Source organism: Podarcis muralis, chromosome 4 (genome assembly GCF_964188315.1).
Source record: "Podarcis muralis chromosome 4, rPodMur119.hap1.1, whole genome shotgun sequence".
Lineage (NCBI taxonomy): Eukaryota > Metazoa > Chordata > Lepidosauria > Squamata > Lacertidae > Podarcis > Podarcis muralis.
The window spans coordinates 55,646,612-55,670,843 of NC_135658.1; the positions used below are offsets into that span (position 1 = coordinate 55,646,612).

The 24,232-nt window shown below is 42.6% G+C and overlaps 1 protein-coding gene across 1 annotated transcript; it reads left to right on the forward strand.

The window, feature by feature from the left end:
• Window positions 1-13,811: 13,811 nt before the first annotated feature.
• B3GALT5 (beta-1,3-galactosyltransferase 5) lies at window positions 13,812-23,712 on the forward strand. The gene is made up of 4 exons (XM_028727220.2): window positions 13,812-14,710; window positions 17,664-17,782; window positions 21,113-21,174; window positions 21,798-23,712. The coding sequence occupies exon 4, from the start codon at window positions 21,798-21,800 to the stop codon at window positions 22,761-22,763; it is 966 nt and encodes a 321-aa protein (XP_028583053.1). The 5' UTR covers window positions 13,812-14,710; window positions 17,664-17,782; window positions 21,113-21,174; the 3' UTR covers window positions 22,764-23,712.
• Window positions 23,713-24,232: the final 520 nt, after the last annotated feature.

Sequence of the window (24,232 nt, forward strand, 5' to 3'; positions counted from 1 at the left end):
ATTTCTTGTGTTGACAGGGGTTTGTTATTTTTATAAAAGTCTATTAGGCGATATAAGCCTTTGGCTCGCCAGGTTTTTATCTGGAGGTTTTGTGCTGCATGGTGGAATAATGGGTGGTACGCCAGGGGGATTAGTGGGGATGGGGTTGGGGATAGTTTGCCTATTTGTGTTTTCCATGCTTTGAGCATGGTCTGTGTGTACCTGTTAAGTGTTGTGGGAATTTTCTTTAGTTTGTTTGGGAGGAGTGGGTATGTTGTGGTGCAGGTGTTTTCAATTGTGTCCCTCTCTACGTGTACCCATTGTTTTGTCTCGTCTTCTAGTATATATGGGATTATATGGCGTATTTGGTTGGCAGTGTAATATGCTTCTATGTTGGGGATTCCCCATCCTCCTTCTGAGGTGGGGAGGTGCAGGTATTTGGAGCTTATTCTTGGTTTTTTATGTGAGAAGATGAAAGAGTGTAGTTTTCTCTGCCAACTGCGAAGTTGGGTTGAGGGGATCCAGATTGGGAGGGTTTGGAATAGGTAGGTTAGTTTTGGGAGTGTGATCATTTTGATCATGGCTATTTTGTCTGAGAGAGTGAAATTCATGTTATTCCATCTCTTTAGGTCTTTGTTAATTTGTCGCCACAGGGGCTTGTAGTTGTGGAGGTACAATTTATTGAGGTTTCTGGTTATTTGTACCCCTAGGTATCTGAACTTGGTGTGGCAAAGTTTTATTTTGGTGACCTTCGTGAGTTCTTTTTGGGTGTGAGGAGGGGTGTTGAAGCACATAGCTTCTGACTTTGTAAAATTTACCTGTAGGCCCGACACCACTGCAAATGTGTTGAGTTCTCTGATTAGGGAGGTTGCTGTGCTTATGGGGTCTGGTGTTGTGACCATTAGGTCATCTGCAAAGAGCCCTAATTTATAGGTTCTGCCTTTTATTTCCACTCCCTTGATGTCTGTGGCTGCTCGGATGCGGATTGCTAGGGGTTCCAGAGCCAGGATAAATAAGAAGGGAGACAGTGGGCATCCTTGTTTCGTGCCTCTTTGGATAGCTATAGTATTAGAATCCATATTGTTAGTTCTGCATTTTGCTGAGGCTTGGGAGTATATTTGTTTGAGGATTTGTAGGAAGTTGGGGCCAAATTTCATGTTAGTTAGTACTGCTAATATGTATTTCCACTCTAAGCAATCAAAGGCTTTGAGGATGTCTAGGGACATAATTGTCAATGGGAGTTTGGTTGCCTTGCTGTGTTCGATCAGGTTCAGTAGTTTCCTGATGGGGTCTGTTATATTGCGGCCAGGGACAAAGCCAGTCTGGTCTGGGGCTATTAACTTGTGTAGAAAGATTTTTAGGCGGTTGGCCAAGATTGATGTGAATATCTTGTAGTCTTGGTTTATTAATGAGATTGGGCGGTATGATTCTACTTTGAGGCTGTCTTTTAGTGGTTTTGGGATGGAGACTATTTTGGAGTGGGTCCAGGTTTTGGGGATGGGGCCCCCTTTTATGATGTCGTTGAATAGGCGGGTCATGTAGGGCATCAAGGATTCTTTAAATTTCCTATAGAATTCTGCTGTGAAGCCGTCTGGGCCTGGGGCTTTATGTGGTTTCAGTTTTTTGAGAACTGCATCTATTTCCTCTGGGGTGATAGGGCTGTCCATGAATTCCTGTTCCTCATCAGTTAGGGTAGGCATGGTCAGTCCTGCTAGAAATTTTGTGATTTCCTTCTCTGGTGGGTTATGGGAGGTGTATAGGTTGGAGTAAAATTCTGCAAATTCTGAGATTATTTCTTTGGGGGAGAATGTTATGTTGCCGTCTTTTTTGGTGATGCAGTGTATTCTTGTTTTGAGTGCTTTTTTCCTACATCTATTTGCTAGTAATCTGGAGTTTTTCCCTCCATATTCGTAGAAGCGTTGTTTAGAGTATAGAATGTTGACCATTGTTTTGTTAATTTCTAGGGAGTCTAGTTCTCTCCTTTTTTGTTCTATAAGTTTGAGGAGTTTTTTAGATCCTGTTTGTTTGTAGCGTGATGAGAGGGCTGTGATGTCTTGTTCTATTTTGCTAATTTTTGAGGAGGTTTGTTTTTTAAGGAATGTTTTCTCTTTTATGCAAGCTCCTCTGGTGACCGCTTTCATTGCGTCCCATAGGAGGGGGGTTGTTATATTGTTTACATCATTTTCCTTGAAGTAGTTTTGGAGGGTTTTTGTGAGACTCTCTCTAATTTGTTTGTTTGTAGTTAGGATGGGGCTGAAGGACCATGATGGGGTGGTTTGTGTTCCTTCTCCTATTTTAATGGTGACTTCTACTGGGGCGTGATCTGTGATTTTAATGTTACCTATGTTTGTTGATTCTACTGAGGGGATCAGACCCTGTGTGAGTAGAATGCTGTCTAGTCTGGACACTGTATCATGGCGTCCCGATTGGAATGTATGGCTGATGTCTCCCGGGTTTTGCTCACCCCAAATGTCGTAGAGACCCCTGTTTTTTTAGCATTTTTAGTAACTTGTAAGAGTTCCTAGTTGTTGGGGGTTTCCTTCGGAGGAAGGTTGCCCATGGGGTTGTGGGGTGGATATCTTTCAGGGATAAACCTTTCATATTTAGATTGAGGTCCCCTCCTAGGATTGCTTCCCCTTCAGAGAAGGAGAGGAATTTGTTTAGTGTCTTCTGGAAGAATTCTAATTGTTTCGTGTTTGGGGCATATATGGAGCCGATTGTCAGTTTGATTTTGCCATCAAGTGTCCCTTTAGCGAAAATGAATCTGCCTTTTTTGTCCTTGAGGACTGTTGTGGCGGTGAAGTTCAGGTCTCTACTGAGTATTATGGCTACACCGCGAGCTTTCCCTGAGCCTTGTGCGACCCACTGTTGACTGAAGCGGGGGTCGCTCAGGAGTTTGCTGCCTTTGGGTGGGTTGTGTATTTCTTGTAGGAAGGTGATGTGTGGTTTCATGGTGTTTATGTATGAGGTGATGCGTTGTTTTTTTATGGGGTTTCCCAGCCCCCTCACATTTAATGTGATTGCTTTTAGGTTAGCCATCTTGTTTATCTATTATGTGGGGCGATTCCCTGCCAACCCGTTCGGGTTGTCTTGTGTCTCTCTCTTCATGTTGTTTAAAGAACCAGTGTGGTTGCGCTGACCTAGGGTGTGGTGGGTGGGGGGCTAATGGGATTAGAGTAAGATTTGGGTTAAAGAGTGGGGGGTAAGTTGTAGAGCGTTTCCTATATGTAGTCATATAGGTGTTTGTTTGGGGTATTTTAGGCCATCTGGCATTTAGCCAGTTGGTCCTAGGTCTCAGCTGGTGTGGAAAGCCGTGTTCAAGGACAGGCCATCCCCCCTGTTGTTTGCGGTAGGGGGTGATCAGCGAGACAGTGTGAAGTGACTTTGTAGCGTCGCTGTCAGGTATAAGGTTCATAAGCAATGTTGCCAGTGTTATGAGCAACATTGTTGGTGTGTTGGGGTGGGGATGTGGGTGCTGGTACGCTCTGGTGCCACCATAGTGCTGGTTGGGTATTAGATTTTAGCCTGATTGTGGGTTGTGTTATTAAGGTTGGAGGATTTGTTTTTCCCTAGTATGGAGTATGGGGGTGTTGAAGGTGTGGGTGATGGGGAATGTGGTTGAGGTCGTCTGGACTGGTGTTGGGGTGGGGATTTCTGTGGGGGTGCGGGGTTGGGGGGGATTCTGGTGGTGTTAACTAAATCTATGTTTTGGGGGGGGAGGGGGAAAGGGGGGGGGAATCACCAGTCCTTCAGTTTGTGGTTTTTTCCTGGTTTCTTCATTCAGCTGCGGTTGTTGTTGTTGTAGGGTTGTCCATCTGCGATGAATTGGTTTGGTTAATCTTGGTCTGGTTTCTTGTGTCGTATGGCCGGCGGGACGGTTCTGAGCATGATGCTTGCCTGTATTGGTTTACGTTGTTGTGCCGCTTCTGTTGTTTCTGTTGATTCTTTTTCTTCTGTACCGTTGTCCAGTTGTTTGCTGTTGTTTCCTCGTGGTTGGGGCTGTCACTTGGTGGGTTTGTCGGTTGCCATTCCGGTGGGAGGTCGAGTTCAAGGTTCTTTAGTAGTTGCCGGGCCTCAGGTATGTTGGTAGCCATGTGTTGTGTTATGTTGGTTGTTACAATGAGGCGGAAGGGGAAGCCCCATCGGTATTTGATCCCTGCTTGTTGGAGACGCTGGGTGCATGGGCGCAGGCTTTTCCTCCGGTTTAGGGTATCCTGGGATAAGTCCTGTAAGGCCAGGATGGGGGTTTCTCCGTATCGAAGGTTGGTTAAGTTTCTGATGTTGTTCCATACCTCTTCCTTCTTTTGGTAGCGTGTGAAGCATACAATGATGTCTCTTGGGGGGGCGCTGGGTTTTGGCATAGGTTTTAGGGCTCTGTGAGCCCTCTCCAAGTCATCTGCCTCAAGTTTCAGGCTTGGGATTGTGTTTTTCAGCCAGCGTATAATTAGATCTGCTGGGCTTTTCTCCTCTGTTTTTTCAGGAAAGTTGCGGAAGCGGATGTTACAACGTCTGTTGCGGTCTTCAAGGTCCGCTTGCTTAATTTTCATCTCTCTGTGTTCTGCTTCCATTTGGTTTACCAGTTCGTCCAGTTTCTTGTTCACACGTGCATTCTCCTCCCGGTATTGCTCTATTATTCTTTCTTGCATTTGGTTCTTGTTCTCTAGAGCTTCCACTTTGGAGGTTAGATTGTTGATTAGTACCTGCATGGGAGCCATTGTGGCCTTCAGTGTTTCTTCTAATCGGGCTTCTAATCTTGCTTCCATTTCCCTCAGGTCTCGTTTCGTTACTGGGCGGTCATCATCTTGAAGGGGAGTTACGGTCTTAGCATTGTTTGCCATCTCCCTGGTTGGTGTCATCTCAGTCTCCCTAATGGTTTTGGTTTGAGGTTGGCTTGGCATCCTCTTGGAGTAGAGCGGTGGTTAGGAGTTGTGGCAGTGGTGGTTCCTGGGTGTTGTTGGGTTGCTGAGCTGATCAGGCGTTGCTGGCTGGTGGCTTTTACAGAGCGTTTGGATTAGGTGGTCATTTGTGCCACTTCTAGCCTGTGTTTTAAGAACTTCTGTAGGGCTTCTGTAGTTGCTTCAGCGGTGCCGCCCAAGCGGGGGGGGGGGGCAGGTAAGAAGATGAGTAGACTAACGGACAGACAGTTCATATAAAGGGGGGGGGGTCAGCAGGTAGAGATGCAAAAGATTAGGGGGTGGGGCCAGGGGAAATGTTTGTTTCAGAGGGGGTTGTATATACCCCAAAGGGGTACTGTACTGGGGTCCAGTTAAGGTGGAAGTTGGGGTTGGGAGTGCACTCAGAAGCAGAGACAGACAAATAGGCTATATGTAAAGGGTGGAGGGGGAAAAAAGGGAAGAAGAAGAAGAGAGAAAGAAGAAGGGGGAGGCGGGGGGGGAGAGGAGATTAGAGTAAAAGAGAAGAGAGAGAGAGAGGGAGAGAGAGAGAGAGAGAGCTGAAAGAGAGAGGAGAGAAAGTACAGTAATATCAGCGGTATTAGAATGCAGCAGTAGTTTTAGTTATAGTATGAGGGGGGCAAATTATGATAGGGTGATATGAATGTGTGTATGTGTTTCCTTTAGGGGAAGGGGGGGGGGATAGAGAAAGGGAGGAGGGAGAGAAAAGGAGAGGAGGAAGGGGAAGGGTGGGGAAAGGAAGGAGGAGAAAAGAGAGGGGGAGAGGGGAGGGAGGGAGGGTGAGCTGCTGCAATGGTATGGGGGGGGGGAGTCTTATTTTAAAAGAGGGGGTGGGGGGGAAAGGGCTCCCCTCTCAAAAACAAACTGATGAACAGGCTAAAAAGGGGGGGTTGATTTAAAAAAATTAAAAGGGATAGAAAACAAAATTGGGGATGGAAAATGAAAGGTGGAATAAAGGAAAAAAATGAGGAGGGGTGAAGAGAGAGAGGGGAGAGAAAAATAAAAAAGGGGGGAAGTTGAGGGGGAGGGTATCAATAGCAATAGCAGTGATATGGAGGAAATTTTTGTTTTAAAAGAGAGTGGTGGTCGTAGCTGGGGGCGAAAGATTTCCCCCTCAAGAACAAGCCAAAAAGAGCTTTAAAAAGAGAAATAGGGAAAGAAAAGAAAAATAATTGTATGGTTGTTGGTTTTTTTGTTGTTTTTTTTAAAAAAAAGAATAATATTTTCCCCTAATTATTGTTATTATTTTTTGTTTGTAAAAAAGTGATTAAAAATGTACGGGTAAAAGATAAAAATGAGAATTAAAGGTAAAAAAAGAAAAAAGAAAAAAGTGGGGTTGTCTTTATATATATATATATAAAGAATGGGTAAAGTATAGGTAAAAGAGGATAGGTAAAAGGGAGTGGAAAGTCAGGGGCGAAGTGGCAGTCCCAGGAAATGGCCTGTGATGGCTCAGGGCTGTCTTCTGGGTACTGCCATTTTAATTCTTAAGAGGGGAGTTTGAGGTGAAAATAAAATGAGGTTTAAATTGAGGGTGTGTGTGTGTGTGGAAAAGTGTGTCTTTAAATAGTGTGCAGAAAAGATAGAAATAAAAATAAAGATTCAAATAAAGGGTGGCTGCAGAAGCAGTGGCCCCTCTTTTAAAAAGAAGAATGATGAAAGTAGGTATATGGGGGGGGGGGGGGGATAAAAAAGAATTTCTTTTAAAAAAAGGGGGGAGAGGGGTAGGAAGGGGTTAAAAAGGATTTTCTTTTTTTAAAAAAAGGAGAAAAGAAGGGGGTAGTTTCTTCCTTTCTGCCTTTCTCCTTTGTCATGTGGCTTTGCAGCTGGAGGGGTAGGCTCCAGTCGGGCTCAGCCACGTGTTTTCGGAGCCTCTTTTGCCTTCCGTGCTCACCTACCTCCCCTCTTCTTTGTCGGCAGAGATGGGGGCAGCAGCGGTAAAGTAAAGTTAGGGCTCCTTTTTCTTTCTTTTTCTTCTTCTTTCCCCCTTTTCTTTTTCTCCCTCTCTGCGTTAGCTCCACTGTCTTCCTGGATTTGGAGCTCCTCTCGGCTGTTGGAGGGTGGTGGTCGGGTGCCTTTCTGGCTCAAACAAGGTCGTAGGGGGGTGTTTTGGCTCCTTTGAAAGACGCCCCAGGCACCCCCGATTCCTCTCAGTTGGCAGGGCTGGCGGCAGCAGTCTTGGAAGCCCAGCAGCAGTCCTGGAAGCCCTTTTACTCTGGCTGGCTTCAGGAGCTCTTTTCTGCTGTTGCAGCCGCCATGCTGCCTCCACCGAAGGTCTATATCACGAAGGTCCATCCAGCTGCTTTGGACTATGGCTCTCATCAGTCCCAGCCACCCTGGCCATGCTGGATGGTTGATGGGATTTAAAGCTCAAAACATCTGAGGCTAGCAGGTTGGGGAAGACAGTCACTGCCAGTTCAGAATCCATGAGCACATACATGAAACTGAGATCTTTTTGCACTGACATACATCACTTTACACTTGTTTCCATTGAATTGCATTCACTGGTTTACCACCCATCACTTAGGTTTCCAGAGAGTTTATTGGAACTCTTTGCAATCTCTTTTTTTAACGCCCTGAACAGTTTATAATCACCAGCAAACCTGACCACCTCACTGCTCACCCCTAACTCTAGATTGTTTATGAACAAGTTAAAAACTACAGGACCCATACTGATCCTTTGGCAGCGGGGGTCTCAACTTTTGTCATCGCTCCATTTGGAGAACTGCCCACTTATTCCTGCTTCCTGCTATTTAATAAATTCCTGATCTACAAGAGGACCTCTCCTCTTATTCCATGACTGTTAAGCTTACCCAGGAATCTTTGGTTAAAAGCTTTTTGAAAGTCCACTTCTGTAGCCCAAGAACCACCAGGAAACATTCATCTTTGACATGGAAAAAATCTAATAAGCAGCCATGTACATTTTTTGCTTCAAACAACTTAATAAAAACTAACATGGGCATGAATTGAATGTATTCAAATACATTTCGTTCCATTGTGGCAAAAAACACACATTTGTCTGACCATTCTACCCCAGCTGTTTATATTCTTCTGTTCTTCATCTCTAGCTAGATGCTTTAAAAGCAGACATTTTAAAAGTAGATGGATTCTTTTTCCTCCTATCTGGTTTGGCATTTGCAAATGGGTACCTGTGCCTAAGGTAAATAAATTGAATGCTTACCTAACCTTATTTCTTATTTTCTCAGCATTCTTGCGAAAGAATAACAAAATAGTGTTCAAATTAAATTGAATGTGTCCAAGCAAGTAACTTATCAAACCAGTTCTGCAGTTTCCCTGATACTGCACATGGTAACTATTATCAGTCAAATTAAAACAGCAAAGATTAGACACAACTTGACATCCTAGATGCTGGCGTAGCAAGAGACAGTCTGCAGAAACTTTCAGTGTAATAACTTCTCTTAAAATCTGTTCTTGATTTAAAAGAGCTAAAGCACGTGAGGTATGATTTATAGATTTTGTCAAAGAACAGGCCAGGTGAGCACCCATGCGAGCATTGTATATAGCCAAAGCAGGGACTCCCACTAAGAAAGCAGCCAAGGAAGTATACTCTGCTTTGGAAAAAAAAGCTGTAGATTGGAGTCACACATGTCTGTTAATCTTTCTGCATGATGTTGAGGGTGCTTTGAGTGCTGCTGCCTGTTTTGTTCTAAAAGTGAGCGACTAGGCATAACCCATGTTAGTCTGTTGAGGCAGCATTGAGCATCAGATAAATTTGCGGAAATGTAGTTATAACTTCTTTGATTACCCCATGAAAAACCAGCTATCTGGTAAGCGCACATGAGCATAATTAAAAGCAATCTGCTGAACACGTGAACAATTCCAAGTTGACCTTCCTGTGTCCAGATAGCGAGTTGCTTTCTTACTGCAATTCACAATCTGAGCACAAGAGGTGTCTGGCGGTGCTGCAACTCTAGTTGTGTATAACGAGATTGCATTCAGGGGTAACTTTTGTGTCACTGTTCCCCAATCATGGAGATTGGTATAACTAATGATACCTTTAGAAATCCATTTAGAAAACCACCTTCCCATGTGTGTGGCATGTGCCATGTGAAAAGCTGTGTACTAACTGGAATCATACAATTTCCTAAGTCAGTGTGTATATGTTTCACTCAAAAAAATAAATAAATGAGAGACAGTAGGAACTTTAGCTAAACGCATTCACATATTATAGCTATGACTAGAATAAATGTCAGTGGGAAGATAGATACATTGAGTAACAGGTATCAAAAAAACAAATAATATACATATAAAATCAGCATAGAGTTCATATGTAGCTGAGTAATTAGAGCTACTAAAAAAGTCTCTGATTCTTCTGGAACATCATGATGCTGAAATTGAGTTCTGGCATCAGAGGTCAAGGTCTTCAGCATTCCTCATGTCGCCTTCGGGCATCCCTCAGCCTTTTGAGGATGAGGACGGGTGCAATAGACTTTCGCACGGGGCTGCTGAGCCTGTAGAGGCGGAATCAGGGTCATGGTCCTTGCAAAGTCTGGAAGGGGATTCTGCAGGCGTTGGTGTCAGTGCAAGTCTTGGCCAATAGGGATGGATACAGCGACCTGGAATCCACACAGGTCCTGAGGAAGTAAGAACAATAGGGCATCCTGCCCCTAGGTAATTAAAGGAACAGGTAATCAAAGGAACTGGTCCCTTTCACTATGGGTTGGGGAGCTGCTGGTACGTCACTAGAGGGCGTTCCAGAGATACCTCTTTCCTACAATGGCATTTCATAGGAGAAAAAATATTAGGAAAGGAAACAGTTGATTTAAGGTAAAGAGAACAATTGACATGACATTAAATAAATCTTGTGGTCGAACGCCATTATCTCCAAGCTGATTCCTCAACAGTTGTGTGAAGGTTCTGGGGGCACGTTACTTGACCTGTGGAATTGTAAGGAATGCCATGTTATATGAAACTAGAATAAGTGTCAATACTAACATGCAGGTAACAATGGGGTGCAAAGGCTGAAACTCTAGTGACATCTGTCTGCCATAAAGAATTTGCATTAGATCCTCTAGGATTGACTCCATCAAAAGGAAAGTTAACAGGAGTTAAAACGCAGGAAGGACATCCATCAACAATATCCTTAGCTTGTGTCAAAGGAATGGAAAAATTGTTCAATGCAGTTGCTTAGCTTCAATTAGCTGCTTAGATTCCTAGTGAAAAAAATGCATGGTTGTCAATTGCATTAGAAAATAATGGACAGAAAGATTTCAGAGCAGAATCAGTATGTTGATTTCCTTCTGCAATTATATCTTTGAATCCTGTATGGGAACAAAATGTGAGCAGCATAGAAAGGCATAGTTCTATGTGTTAAGAGATATTTCAGTGTGAAGAACAAAGAGAGTAGATTAAAATCTAGCATAGTAGAAAGATAGGAATTAGCCAAATGTGACAAAAAGATATCCCACTTCACACAAAAATCACAAAATGCAGTGTAAGTGTATAGGCTGATCTCTGTCAGTTTTCTGATTAGCTGCAAAAAAATATGCCAGTTATTTTCAGACCCCTTATACGTTAAAACATTCTAGAGGTGTTGAATAGGAACCTGTTTTTGGACAGAAACCAAATTTCAGGGGTACCTGTTGAATTAAAACTAGGCATGGACCTTTAGGAGGGTTAAAATAAACTATTTCAAGGAAATCAGTAAATGCAAACAAATAGGAAAAAGAAGAACTCATTAAGGACTCGTGCTCCTGTTTTAGAAAAAAAAGCAAATAACAAGCAGCAATATCAAATCCAGTGTTAGGCAAATGTAGCCACTTTAAAATCACTATTTTGTCAGCAGCATCTGGGGAAAAAGTAGTCCTGTAGGTGAAAACATTGTATTAAGGAAAATCACGTATATGAAGTGACTCCAAAACTCTGCAACTGCTGTAAAGTAAATTCATTAGGAATTTTAAGTTCAGGGAGGAAAGGAGAAAAAACAGTCTGCAACAGGTGATGAAGAATGAGTCTCACTGTCTGAGGTGGAAATCAGACCTGTATGCTATGTCTTAATTTTGTAAACCACCATAGGGCACTGGAACTGAAAAGTAGCAAGTTCTGCTGTTGGTAGATTCAAACCAGCACTGCCCTTAGTGGCATGGCGCAGATTTGTCACAGGAGACTGTGTGTTAAAAGCAACTGTGTTAGAAGAGATAGCTGGCTCTGCTAATTTAGCTTCAGTAAAATCCTGACAATTAGCTGGCACAACAGTCTTTGTTCTCCCTTTTAAACCCAGGCTGGAAGGCCACCTGTCCTGGCATTGCCTGTCTTTAGCAGGATGCACTGAAGGAGACAAAGTTGCTAGGCGGACAGATTTGTGAGTCTTGGTGTCAATATTCTGGCAAGGCTTAATCATTTGAGCAATCTCTGTTTCTGGCTTCTAGTACATCGCTTTAAGAGCAGTCTTGCAATCAGCATTTTCATTTTCATAAGTCAATTGTTTCATTGAAACTTCAGAGGCTTCAAGGTTTGGAATTAAAGTACTGGCTGCTCTTAGCCCATCAAGAATGCTATGCAAGCCATTTTCTGTCACACTTCACTTCAATTGTTTAAAAACTGCGAAGGGCAATGATTCATGGGCTCTCTGTTCCTGTGCATTCTGAACAACAGGACAGACTGACAATAATGGTAATGTGTCAGCTGTTTTTTCTTCACTGCTTCCTTCTGCCATATTTGGAATAACCAATTTTTGCACTGTGGTCTGAGCCCCTTGTGGACACTGGTCCACCGAAGGTGGCATGGAATTTACATTTGACCCAGGCAAATCTTTGGCAAAGGAAGGTGCCAATGGAATTAACTTTGGCATGACCTCAGAGTCCTCAGAGAGAGGCTGGAAATCTAGAGGCTGAGATGGAGGAAACAATATTACGGTATTTTTAAAATCAGCTAGGGGTTGCAACAATATGGGAACATTCATAGAGAAAGCTGGTGGTTGGAGCAAAGGGTTAGAGCTTTCCAACCGCGTCTCTACACAAACGCCAGGTGTGCAAGACTTGTAGAGATGCCTCAGGATGTCTTTGGAGTGCATCTCCCAGCTCATTCCATTTCTCAATGTCATAAGTACCCCCCTCTGGAAACCAGGGGCACAGTCTAGCAATCTCGAACAACAATTTTTCTACTAGGGGTGCTAAATGCTTATCATGCCCTGCCTGAGCTAGCAAAAATAATAAATTATTCCTATGCTTTTCCTGCACTTGTGAAAGCTTGCTTCCCATGATCTCACCTGAAGGGTAATAGACGCGCGTCTTTGGGGCTCATTCCGAACGAATGAGATCCTAAGTCCGGGAATCGTTTTGCAGGAGATGATCCACCGCAACCGAGGGATAGCAGGTTGCTAGCTCCAAGGGGAGTCCAATCCTGGAGATTTCCTTTTGCTGAGCTTTCCTTTTGCTGTGCCTCAGACGCTGAGGTTTTTTTTTACAAGCCTCAAACGGTTTCCTTTTTTTAGTTGGCCTCACACGGTTCCTTTAGGTGGCCTCACACGAGGAACCACTATGTTGCGTTCGCAAAGTAAAGGAAGGATTGGACCCTGATTAAAAACAAGACACGAGGCTTTGACCAGCAAGGCTCTTGGAGAAAGTGCGTAAACCATACCCCTCACCAGGCCATTTTATTAGCAAAAGAATCTTTTACACAGTGCTCGTAAGAACCAATCATATTTCCTCTGAGCATTTCATCAAACCCCACGTGGGGAAAAAGTTACACTACAACACTAATTAGCATGCATATATTTTGGGGTAAATAAGTTGAGAAATACAAAGGGGTGGTAAATAAGTTGAGAACTACAAAGGAGTGAATCTGGCAACCCCAGAGCTGAGAAATAAACATGATAAGAAGGATGGCCAGAAAGACCAGATCACTATCCCCTTCATGTGAGATCTGTTTCCTGGCTCCAAGATTAACATTTTAAGATTATATATAAGAAACTACATCAAAGTAACTTGCCCACTATCTTTATGGCACAGGATGCCTGCCTGGCGAAGCAACTGCTGTGTACGTGACGTGAGGAGAGAGAAATGGGCAGTAGAGTCAAAAGGGCATGAAAAGGGCACAAATGTAGAATCTTATGGGATTTAATCAGAAATTATCGTCAATATATCAAACCCAGTCAACACAATGCTTTCATCGTGGACACGATGGCTTGATGTATCTTTTATAATTTCTCATGGTAATCCCATCTGACCCCTACACATAATCCCTGGACATTTAATGCCTGGGAGGAGAGCCCACAGTCTAGTTTAAGCCTGCTAGTAAATGTTTATTTTTCCACCAATCTTTGTGGATTTTCCATCTGCTATCACATGGCTTTGCAGAGAATTACCCTGTTTTCCAGGGACAGGGATTTACAGAAGCCATCCTGGTTTCTGATTTGATCCCGGAATGTCCCGCTTTTCCTTAGGACAGCCCTATTTTCACTGGAGAAATGGTAGCCAGAGCACCTGCTCTGATTAGCTCCTCAGCAGTAGAGGCCCTGCCCATCAATCTCCACAGCTGTCCAAATGCACTTAGAGACCATGTGGGAAAAGGTTCCACTGCTTGTTTGTCACACACAAATTTCGGTTCCCCATTCAGCCAGGGAAAGTTCAGGTTCTCCCCTCACCAGGCTCGCTGTGAGCCTTGTCTGTGTGCACACCTGTGTGAATATGGTCAGTGCAACCTAGAAAAGGAAGAGATGCAATTGTAAACTAATTCCTATTCTGGTCAGTGTTGTGCATTCCAATTATAGACGGGGGAAGAAGCACTAAATGAGCTTACCCAGCATACATCTAAGACACATTTAAAGCACACAAACACAAATCCTGGGAACTGTAGATTGTTAAAGGTACCAGGAATGGCAGCAGTGGGCAGGGTAAACTACAGTTCCCAGATTCTTTGTGGGGATGTTTTAAATGTGTGGTATGTGTGCATAGCCTTATGTCTTTTATGTCTGAGAACACGCTAGCTCAGGAAGGGGGGTGTCAAAGGTAGACTGGGACCTACTGGTCGATCACTAGGTCATTTGCAGTTGGTGTGACCCACAATTGTTCAAGACTAGTAAGAATAAACATGTCCCAAACGAAAATTAGGCTGTTGAAACAATGGAGGCTTCGGGGAAAGTGGGAGTGGAATTTTGTATGAAAGGGTTTAATAATAAACTCAGTGGCGGCTTTGAAATCAATTCTTGGACACAGCTCGTTCTCATAGGTAGACACTTTCCCTTACTTCTGTGAGTGTGCCTGCCAATCTGAGCTGCTATTTCCCACCTAGCTCTTGTTGGTGGAGCCAGGCATTCTTGAAATAAGCAATATAGGTATCACAAACTGAAGTCTGCCTGGCCTTGCCAGAAGCCTGGGACATTTTCACACCCCGGAGGCTATTTTTGCAAAGTTCTCTTTTACTCTGCTAGTGGCTGTTGCTTTTCCTGTGGAAAGGCATAAGGATTTGGTCTCTCAAATAATTAAAATTTCCGTGTTCTCTAGCAACAGCTGAGTGTGCCTGGAATTGCTTGTCTTTGTTTTGATTTTTTTTCCTTGAGTACAAAGAGAGAGCATTTGCAGACAGTTCCTAACTTGGCTTTTGCTGACGATCAGACTGCGGTGGCCGTCCTGCCTGCTACCTGGAGGGAGAGAAAGAAAGAGAAATCTACTGCTTGGATTCCCTTTACTGCACAAATGCTGTGTTTGCCCCTCCCAGTCCAGTAAACACATGGAGATTGTCATTTATCAAATAGGAACGGGAAGGAGACACAAACCATTTACTTGGAAGATTTAACAACTCGCTGGAGCTTTCAGGCAACATGGCTAGAGAAACAGAGAGATGTATTGCAGAAGGAGGTAAGGAAACTCAAAAAAAATCTTGCCTTTCTTTCTTTTTGGTGCATGGTTTTCAGCTAAATCGTTTCACTCCTGAGAGCTCTCCAAACAGATTTCCATAATCAGGAAAGCAGAATCAGACTACCCTGCAGACTTCTTTCTGCCGGCTAGAGAAGATGCATGGCATAATTTGGCTCTTTCAAATGAAATATTCCATATTGTCTGCGAGTAGGGTTCAGCTCCGTGCCTTGGCGGACAGAGCACCTGTGCCTCGAGCAGTGGTGTGGAAGAGAGAATTTGGGCCATTGGTGCAGTTTGTTGAACAGTATTGTAGAGAGAAGAAAAGGAGCACCTGCAGGCAATTCTGTTTTCCTATACAAAGCACAAGAGTCTTGCCTTCCCATCGGGATCTAAATCTGCAGACCTCTTAAACAACCCTTTTCATACACATCTACATTCACCCTGATCTAAGTGAGCCCCAATTTGAAAATGTGTTTATTTTCCTTAATAATATCTATAACATACATCTTCGACATGTGATCACATACATGCCAAGTAGCAAATCTAATCATGAGTGAAACATGCTGTTTAGTGTGCCAGAATTCCTTTGTATGACCAATCTAGGGGAGTGCTTGGCATGGTTAAAAAAAAAGGCTCTCCATAGCAAAGCAGACTTTGTCCACGTGTGGACGCTTCCAATTTATTTCCAGATATGTAGAGATTAGTTCCACAGGGATATACAAAGTGGCTTGATTATGCTGAAGTCAAACATCTCTTCCAAGTTCTTATAGACAGAGGGAAGAACCTTATGGAAAATCCCTGCAGTTTTATGTTCTAAAAGATTGTCAGGAAAGGCAATGCAAGTTCTCTCTCACCAGACCAAACCAGACAATACGAGATTCTATGAATTACTATAATTTAAAGTTATACAAGACATCTCACCATAGCAGGGAAGACGGTGCCCAGGTGACCCATGAACCTGTTCAGTCTTCCTATCAAACAACATGTTAGCTCCATATCTGTGCCCCTAAGTACAGGGTTTGGGTTTTATTGCACAAATTGCCAGCGTGGAGCTCCTGATCGCAATTGGGACCCTGGCATTTGAGGTAGGGGTCTTTAACTCATTGCATCTGGCTATGGTTAAGACTCAGAATGGGCTTCTCATCATGTCAGCAATGTGAATAAGAATTAAAGTTCCAATTGAAGCACATAGGATATTTTTTCTTATATAAATAGCTAGTGCAGCCCCCACCCCTATCTGAACTGGGACCACAGGAAAGGCAAAGTTTAAAGCTGTCTATCCTCCATGTTAGGTCCCAGTCTGGACCACCTCTCCCCCACTACACTGTCCATTTGTGTAAAAACGAAACCTGCACTTCAGAGTTCTGCTATGGAGCTAACATATTGTCTAACATATAGTTAAGCATCATAAGGAAACCAGAAGAGCTGGCTGGATCAGGCCAGTGGACCATCAAGTCCAGCATCCTGCTTTCATAGTGCCTGTGAACCAGATGTATCTGTCAGGAGTTCAGCCTACACTTGAGTAGGACCCTGGTAGAGACACATGCCCGACTGGCATGTTCTCTTCCTCCTGGTCAATCGTCCAGGAGCTTCAAAAGCTTTCTTCAGCCTGAACATCACAGCGACCGATGCCAACTGACACCGGCACACTTAGGGATCTGCAGAGTAGGTGTAGTTGTGTAACAGACCTCAGCAACTCAGCATTTTGGCTAATCTACTTTATTGACATATAAACACACACGGAGCACTGCAACATGGCTCCCTCTCTCTCTAGCATCAGACAGCAAAGAGAAAAAGAACAAAGGACAATAGTCCCACTTCATGGAGCACAGTAACACAAACATCCTGTCTTCGTCACTTCCCACTCTGTGGAGTCAAAACATATACTGTCACGTGAAAGACAAAAAGCCCATGACTGCAATCATGAAGCAGGAATTCTAACAGTATCCACCATCGTGGTTCTCTCACACGCAAGGTCACAAGTGCTAAACAGGAAGAGCGAAGTTTCTCAAAGTAGCAAATACACCCTTGCTTCCTTCCAGGTTACCAGAATATGCTACAAGCTGTGAAGTGTGGACTTCAAGGAAACAGTTCTGAGTATGCTCGGAGCACATACCTGATTCAGATAGGTCTACCAGGCCAGGAGGTCTACCCTGAGGCATAGCTACTCATGTTGTACTATGGCTATATGCTAGCTACTGTATCGTGGCTGTCTTCATGATAACAGGAGGGAGTAGGGATCCTGTGAAACTGTTGAGCTATCACTTGTAAAATGCTAATTTTTTACTTGAGTCCTCTGCCTAGAGATGGATGAGAGGGATATCCATAGCATAGGATTTGGATTGTCTAACAGTACAGAGAGCTTATCAGCCAGGGAATGAAAGATTGACAGAAATGTCTCCAGGGGTCTCTCTAAAATGAAATAAGTTACAATTGTGTAGACGACAGAAAAAGTGTGGTTTTGAGATTGGGGGTGGGGGAATTAAATTTTTACTAGGGCTTTGCAGAAACCTGTATTGCCATAGACCAAACTGCTGGTAAACTTGGTAAAAGAAGCCAGCCTTTTACAGTAGTTGCAGCTGTGAAAGGAAGAGTGCCAAATCGGGGTCTGAACTAAATTTGTGGCTGGTGCACATTTGTACTGGATACGGGTTAAGAAGGATGAAGGTAAAGAATTTTTGTTTGTTTGTTTGTTTACTGACTGCTGCCAAGTCCTAGAAGCAGATATTCTGCCTGTTTATGTCTGGTTGGTAAAGATTTGGGATATAGCTAACAATGAAATTATCTGACATTATCAAATTTAGAGATTGTTCAGTTAGTTGTTTTAACTGAACAGAATAAGTACCGGTAGATGCTTCGTATAACTACTATTCTGCATTGGCTCTTAAAATTGGTTCTCCAGAAAATTCAGTTGTGAGGTTATAAAAGTAAGTTTGCTTTGTTGTATTTCTAGATTTCTCCTCCCCCTTTGAAAACCACTAGGACGACCCTGCCATCAAGTCTCTCATTTCAGACCCAGAACCTGCAAGACTCCTTCAGGCTTAGTGGTAGCTTTTCTACATGATCCCCTGGGTAAGTCAGTCAGTTACATTTACCCCTCCTCTCCCTCTCTGCCATGTGGAGGGTTTCTTATGTTTATAGGGAACCCTGTCTTCTTTCTGCATGCTACCAGTGAGAGCAAGAAAAGAAAAGTTTATATTTGCATACACTCTAATTGTTCCTCTTTGCCAGGCAAGGTATCTTAGTATTTTCTGTGCCATGGATCTAATAAAAGAATTATAATTTTGATCCTGTGTGCATCTTAGAATCATAGAGATGGAAGGGGTCCCAAGGGTCACCTAGTCCAACACCCTGCAATGCAGGAATCCTTCCCACAGCCATCCCTGGGTGGGCTCAAACCACCAATCTTCTGGTTAACTCCTAGACACACTGAACCATTGCACCACATGAGTGTCCAAGTGCGCCAGCTTTCCTCCTATTTTAAACTGACCCTCAATTTTCTTAGGCTGTCAGAAATACACAATGTACAATCCTTGGGTAAAAATGAATGGTGTTCAGTGTAGTCTAAGGATCTATGCTGATTGTTTCCTTCCTTCCCTTAATTGCTTACATCTCATAATTTTGTTCACTAATATTATATCCATTATTTTATTTTTCCACATCTTCCCTATCAAGACCTCTGCTGTTAGCAGCATGTGAGAGACCACACAAGACAGCCCCTTCCTAACCATGCAGTTTGCATAGCCCCAAACCATTGTTACTAGATTTAAATGTAACTCAGAACTCCTAATCTCCTTAATACCTTGCTAAATCCCCAGAAATGCCTAACCAGACAACAATCCCTCCGTATATATGTTCAAAGGTGCACTTTGCACCCTTACCTCTCCAACACCAATGTGCCTGTAAGCATAGGAAAACTTCCACAGGGCTGGAAACACATGCACACCTCATGCACAAACATGGCCCATTGCAAACATTAAACTTAAGAAGCTGCGCAATTTTTTCCCCATGAAAGGAAGCCATATTACAAACACATCTACAAAGGCAAAAGGTAGGTTGTGAAAGAACTAAGCAACCACTTCCTGCTGACTTCTCACTCCAAGCCAAGCCCATCAGAGTGGCTTTTGGGTTCTTTTGCACGTAACATATAGTTGGACTCTCAAAAGACTAATTAAAAATTCAAGGCAATTTTATATATTGTAAGAAGTTTATGGCTGCATTTCTTTCCTGAGAGTAAGCCCACAGAACACAATGGGCCTTGCTTCTGAGAAAACATGTTTAGGACTGCACTGTGAAGTACTGTCACTTTCCACTCAGTTGCAAAGGCTGTGGTTTCCTCTAAAGTATTTCCTGCCTTTTCTAAGGCAGATGAATTCTTTACTACCTTCCTCAATTCTAGCCTGCATTCTCATTCAAAGCAATGGAAGCCTGTGCCAAACACAAGGTTGCACGCTTGTGTTCCTGTGAAACAGAGGCAGTGGCAAAGGCAAGATCTGCTGATTTGGGGCAGGGGGAAGCAGAGCTTGACCATTAGTAAGCGCCATGCACATTTGCCCCTAGGAAAGCAGGTTGGGGGTCGTACAGGTCATATTCTGCCATTAAGCCTGTTGCTGTGAGAGAAATAAAGCTGATTCTCACCCTAGAGACAGGAAATGGCGGAGATGACGGGAAAGGGTAGAGAGGTGAGACCCTGCTCAGTTTCAGGGTGGGCTTAGTACGGTTGTGCCAGGGGTGCTGTGGTGGAGCAAAAGCACATTACGTCTGAGGTTGCACACAGCTCTGCGGAGCAGGAGGCTGCATCGGGCTCCTTTGAGAGGAAGAGCTGGATAGAAATTTAATTAATAAATAAAGAAGCTTTATTTAGGCCATGTGGGCTATTGTTTTTTAACTGGAAGGCAAACCAGCCATTGGCAAAACATGACAAAATGGAGTGTAGTAGTTTTAATAACAACCACTATCGCAGCATCGAGAGCTCCTTAACAATCCTGAGTCTTTAAGTACATATGCTTGCTAACGTTTTTTTGAAAAAGGGAAATGCAGAAAGTGGTGGTGGTGAGGCCTGTATAGTTGATTGCAAAAGCAGGCCTGGGCAGGGGGCAGCTGGGTACATTTGCCCTGGGCCTCGGGCAACAAATATATGAAAATAATAAGACCAATATTCTTTGCATGAAAAATAAGACCTGGGGGAGGGAAAGCACAAACTTCCTTACTGTTTCCTGGGGGGGGGGGGGAATTCTACTGCCCAATTGCAGCTATGCTAAAAATTATGCATTTCTATGTTGTTTCCTATGGGTAGCAATCTTTCTCTCACAAGGGAAGTCCCAAAAAATAAATAAAAATAAAATAGAAATGAACCAGCAAGCCCCTTCTGGAGACAACAAATGCATCACTTTTATTATTTGTAATCTCTATGACTTGTACACTTCCCCCCTCCCAATGCCAAACACAGCTGCGGCAAAGCCTTGAAAAGTGCTACCAGGAGTTTCTCACAGAAGGACCAGGCACTTATATCTCACAGATCAGCTTCTGATATTTTTTAAAAAATACATACATACATACATACATGCATGCATGCATACATACATACATACATACATAAATACACACACCACCCCAGGTGGGCATTTGATGTTGCTAATGGTAGAAATGGGCCCTGGTTGGGTGGGGAGGACTGAATCCAGGGAAGCCCAGCCTGCTTGGCAATATGGCCGCCCTGCTGATGGGACATGTAAGGAGTATTTTGCAGTTGGGAAGGGGAGATGTTCAGCCCCTGCCAAAATGAGTTTTGCCTTTAAAAGATTGTGACAGGCCCTGGACTTTTCTCAAAAACAGGTTTATTTTACAATTTTGAAGAACAGGATAAATGTGGAAATATTTAGTGCTGTCAATCACTTCATCCGGCATAACTGACTTTCTGAGGGAATTTGGAAACATTTCTGTTTGCCAAGGCATAGGAATGTTGAGCAGTCCTGATCCTGGCAACCCTGAAATTATCGGCTGGTAGAATGTTTTCTTTTAAACTGTTGTTAGACGTGTTTTTTTAAATGCTTTTAGAATATAATTAGTGATATTATTGTTAATGTGTTTGCCACCCTGGAAATAATAATAGTAGTAATAGTAATTATTATTAACGATAATAATAGTGATAATGAAGGAAGCTGACATTAGAAACTATAATTATTAGAAGAAGAAATAAATGACAAATAAAAAAATAAAAATAAAGTAGCCTTGCCTTTGGGGGGCAGGGAATGTTAAGACCAAGAAGAATGTAAAGGGAATGTGTGCCCATTTTCAAGTTTGCTTGTTGGAAATGTTTATCAACACATTTAAGGAGATACGTGTTCATTTTGCTTATGGGAATAGAATTGCATTTGGAGTTCACCAACACTTTTCTTGTTCTAGATTTTATCAGTCTTGGAGCCAAAACTTTCTTTCTCCTCAGGAAATTCAAGCATCCATTAAAGGTAAGGTAAATCTGCAAACACACGCAGGGGAGGATTATCTGGACTCCAGTTTTTAGTTTTTGTGAATTGCTTAGAGGCTCTGTTTACAACCAGGCAGTATATGAATAAAATAAACTAGTACTTTGTTCAGTAGATGACTAAGTGACAGCTGTGTTTAAAGAAAGAAGAAAAACAACAGTGCCATCAATATAAAAACATAAGAAGAGCTTGCTGGATCAAGCTAATTTCACTCTCCCCATAGCATTCAGAAACATTGCTGGGTTTTATTGCCTCCAACTGTTTGAGGCAATAAAGCCACAAGTTGCTTATTTTCAGGTGAGAAGCTATTTGCATGAAATATTCCCTATGTAAATTTATCATATGAAACAGGAAGCAGTAGCTTTTCATCTGCCCCCTCCCCCCAAGTGGGGCTTCTCTGACATTTTCAACTTCCTATGCAAAAATAAGGGAAAAGTTCAGGTTTTTACTAAAATTCTTACAGGTTGGTTCCAGCTGCTAGTCACATTTAAGGCCAGCTCTTTGACATACAGAATGCCTATTTACCGTGCCTGTAGGAATGTAATCTCCCCACTACACTGATTTGCTAGAAATATCCACATAGCATTTCCTTTTCTTTCTTTCAGATGGCTTCCAAGAGACTTGCAAGGATGCTTGTTTTCACTATGGCTTTGGTTTGTTTTCTCTGTTTATATGCCAAGCTGTGCACTTTCGAAATCTGTATATTCTGTGAGACGAAGCACGAGTTCTTTCCCTTTAAGAGAGATGGACGTTTTTTAAAGAGGCCTCATATGAATTGCAGACGGAATCCACCATTCCTGGTCATTCTTGTGACATCATCTCACAAGCAATCCAAAGCCCGGATGGCTATCCGTAAGACATGGGGCAGAGAAAGAAAAATAGACAACAAACGTATTGTGACCTATTTTCTCCTGGGAAGTACTCTTACTGATGTTGACCAGCGTGCTATTGATGATGAGAACAAAAAACACAGAGACATTATCCAGAAGGATTTTCTAGATTCCTACTACAATTTAACATTAAAGACTATTATGGGCCTTGAATGGATTCACAAATTCTGCCCACAAACCAGCTTTGTGATGAAAACAGACTCAGATATGTTTGTGAATACCTACTATCTCACTGAACTTCTTCTAAAGAAAAATAAGAAGGTTAGCTTCTTCACTGGCTTTTTAAAAGAGAATGAGCACCCAATACGAAAACTGATAAGTAAGTGGTATGTGAGTGAAGAAGAATATTCAGGAAACTTGTACCCTCCATTTTGTTCAGGGACTGGTTATGTTTTGTCTGCAGATGTTGCTAGTAGTGTGTATAAAATTGCCAAAGAAGTTCCTTATTTTAAACTAGAGGATGTTTATGTAGGCATGTGCCTCGCTAAACTCGACATCAAACTGGAAGAACTTCATTCAGAACAAACATTCTTCCCAGACGGGCTTGTATTTTCTGCTTGTCGTTTTAGGAAAATTGTGACAAGCCACTTTGTCAGACCTCATGAGAATCTTATCTACTGGGATGCACTGGAGAGGTCCTTGGATGAAAATTGTCATCCAGGGACCTATCCAGGTGGCTGATAGGTTTCAACAGAGGCACAAAACTGCATAGAACATAAATCCTGAAATTTTTGCTTAGATACTGACATCAAACCTATTTTAGATAAGAAGATGCTGACATTGCTTTTTAAAACCCAAGCCTATGCTTGTTTGCTTAGGAGTAAGTCTCATTGTGTTCCATAATGCTTACTCCCAGGTAAACAGCTTGAAAAACCCACTGCAGTAGTGTGCCAAAGAGGACAGGGCTCCTGAACTGATGGATAGTTTTGAACAAGGAATTTCAGCAGGTGTACCTTTCTGAAGAAGCTTCATGAGCCTTACATGCTGAAATTCCATCTTCTCCACAATTATTAAGGGTGCAGGAGCCCTGCCCTCCTTTGTATCTGGCCACTCTAGTTCCATAGTAGGCTGTGCAGCAGGAGAGTTGCTCTGGTAGTGGGCACACTTCATAGCAATATAATGAGTCACCATACTCATCTTCAAGGTTGTTGACTAGCTCTTTAAACAGGCACTGTTCAGCCCCTGAGTTTTAATAAAGTTAATGAGTGAAACAACTTTGTTTCACAAGGTTTGTGCACACATTCTCCCGGTGGCTCATACTGCTAATTGTGATCAATTCACTTGTGGTAGTATTGAGACACTTCATTCCTTTCTTTCTGATCAAAGAGTAGGATCCAAAGGGGGGCGTGTTGTAAGTCATGATGTCAGAGAATTTTGACGGAAGCAGAATTTGCTGATATTTGCTTATTTGTTCCACTTCTGCAACATAAATGAATCCACATAATATATGTGGTATTTGCTATCGTTTTCAGCCCACAAATGAAACATAATGAGTTTTCTCCCATTTGCCTTGCATTTTCTTTGTATTTCTATGGTGTGGCATAACTTTATAACACTGTAATTATGTAATTAGTTACAAAAAATGTGACTTACCTTATTATTATTTATTAAATTTGTATACTGCCCTTCATCTGAAGATCACAGGGTGGTTTGCAACATAAAAACACAAAATGAGAACACAAAATACATAACAAAACAGCAATAACAAACCAATAACCCCATCCTACAAACATATTTAAAAGGTCATAGATTGTTTAAGCAACCAAAGACCTAGTTATAGAAAAATATTTTCACCTGGCACCTAAGGATATGTAATGAAGGTGCCAGATAGGCCTCCTTGGGGAGAATATTCCACAAGTGGGGAGCCACTGCAGAAAAGGCCTGTTCTTGTGTTGCCACATTCCAGACCTCTTGTGTTTTATTTTATGTATTATTTTATTAATTTAGATAATTAACTAATTCTGTAAATTTTGAGACAACAGACAAGAAGACTCATAATATATTTTTTGGCAGAAGATGAACTGTAGTGAAACAAAAACAGCACTGCATGCAACCAAATCGGAGTGGAATGGAGAACGATGCCTTCTGACATACCTAGTAAAAAAGCAAAGGAGTTTCAAAGACTCCTCTCTGAAAGCAGCTCCCCCTGA

What these genes read in the sequence shown, in the direction of transcription:
- B3GALT5 (XM_028727220.2), top strand. Translation starts at nt 21,798, where the DNA reads ATGGCTTCCAAGAGACTTGCAAGGATGCTTGTTTTCACTATGGCTTTG.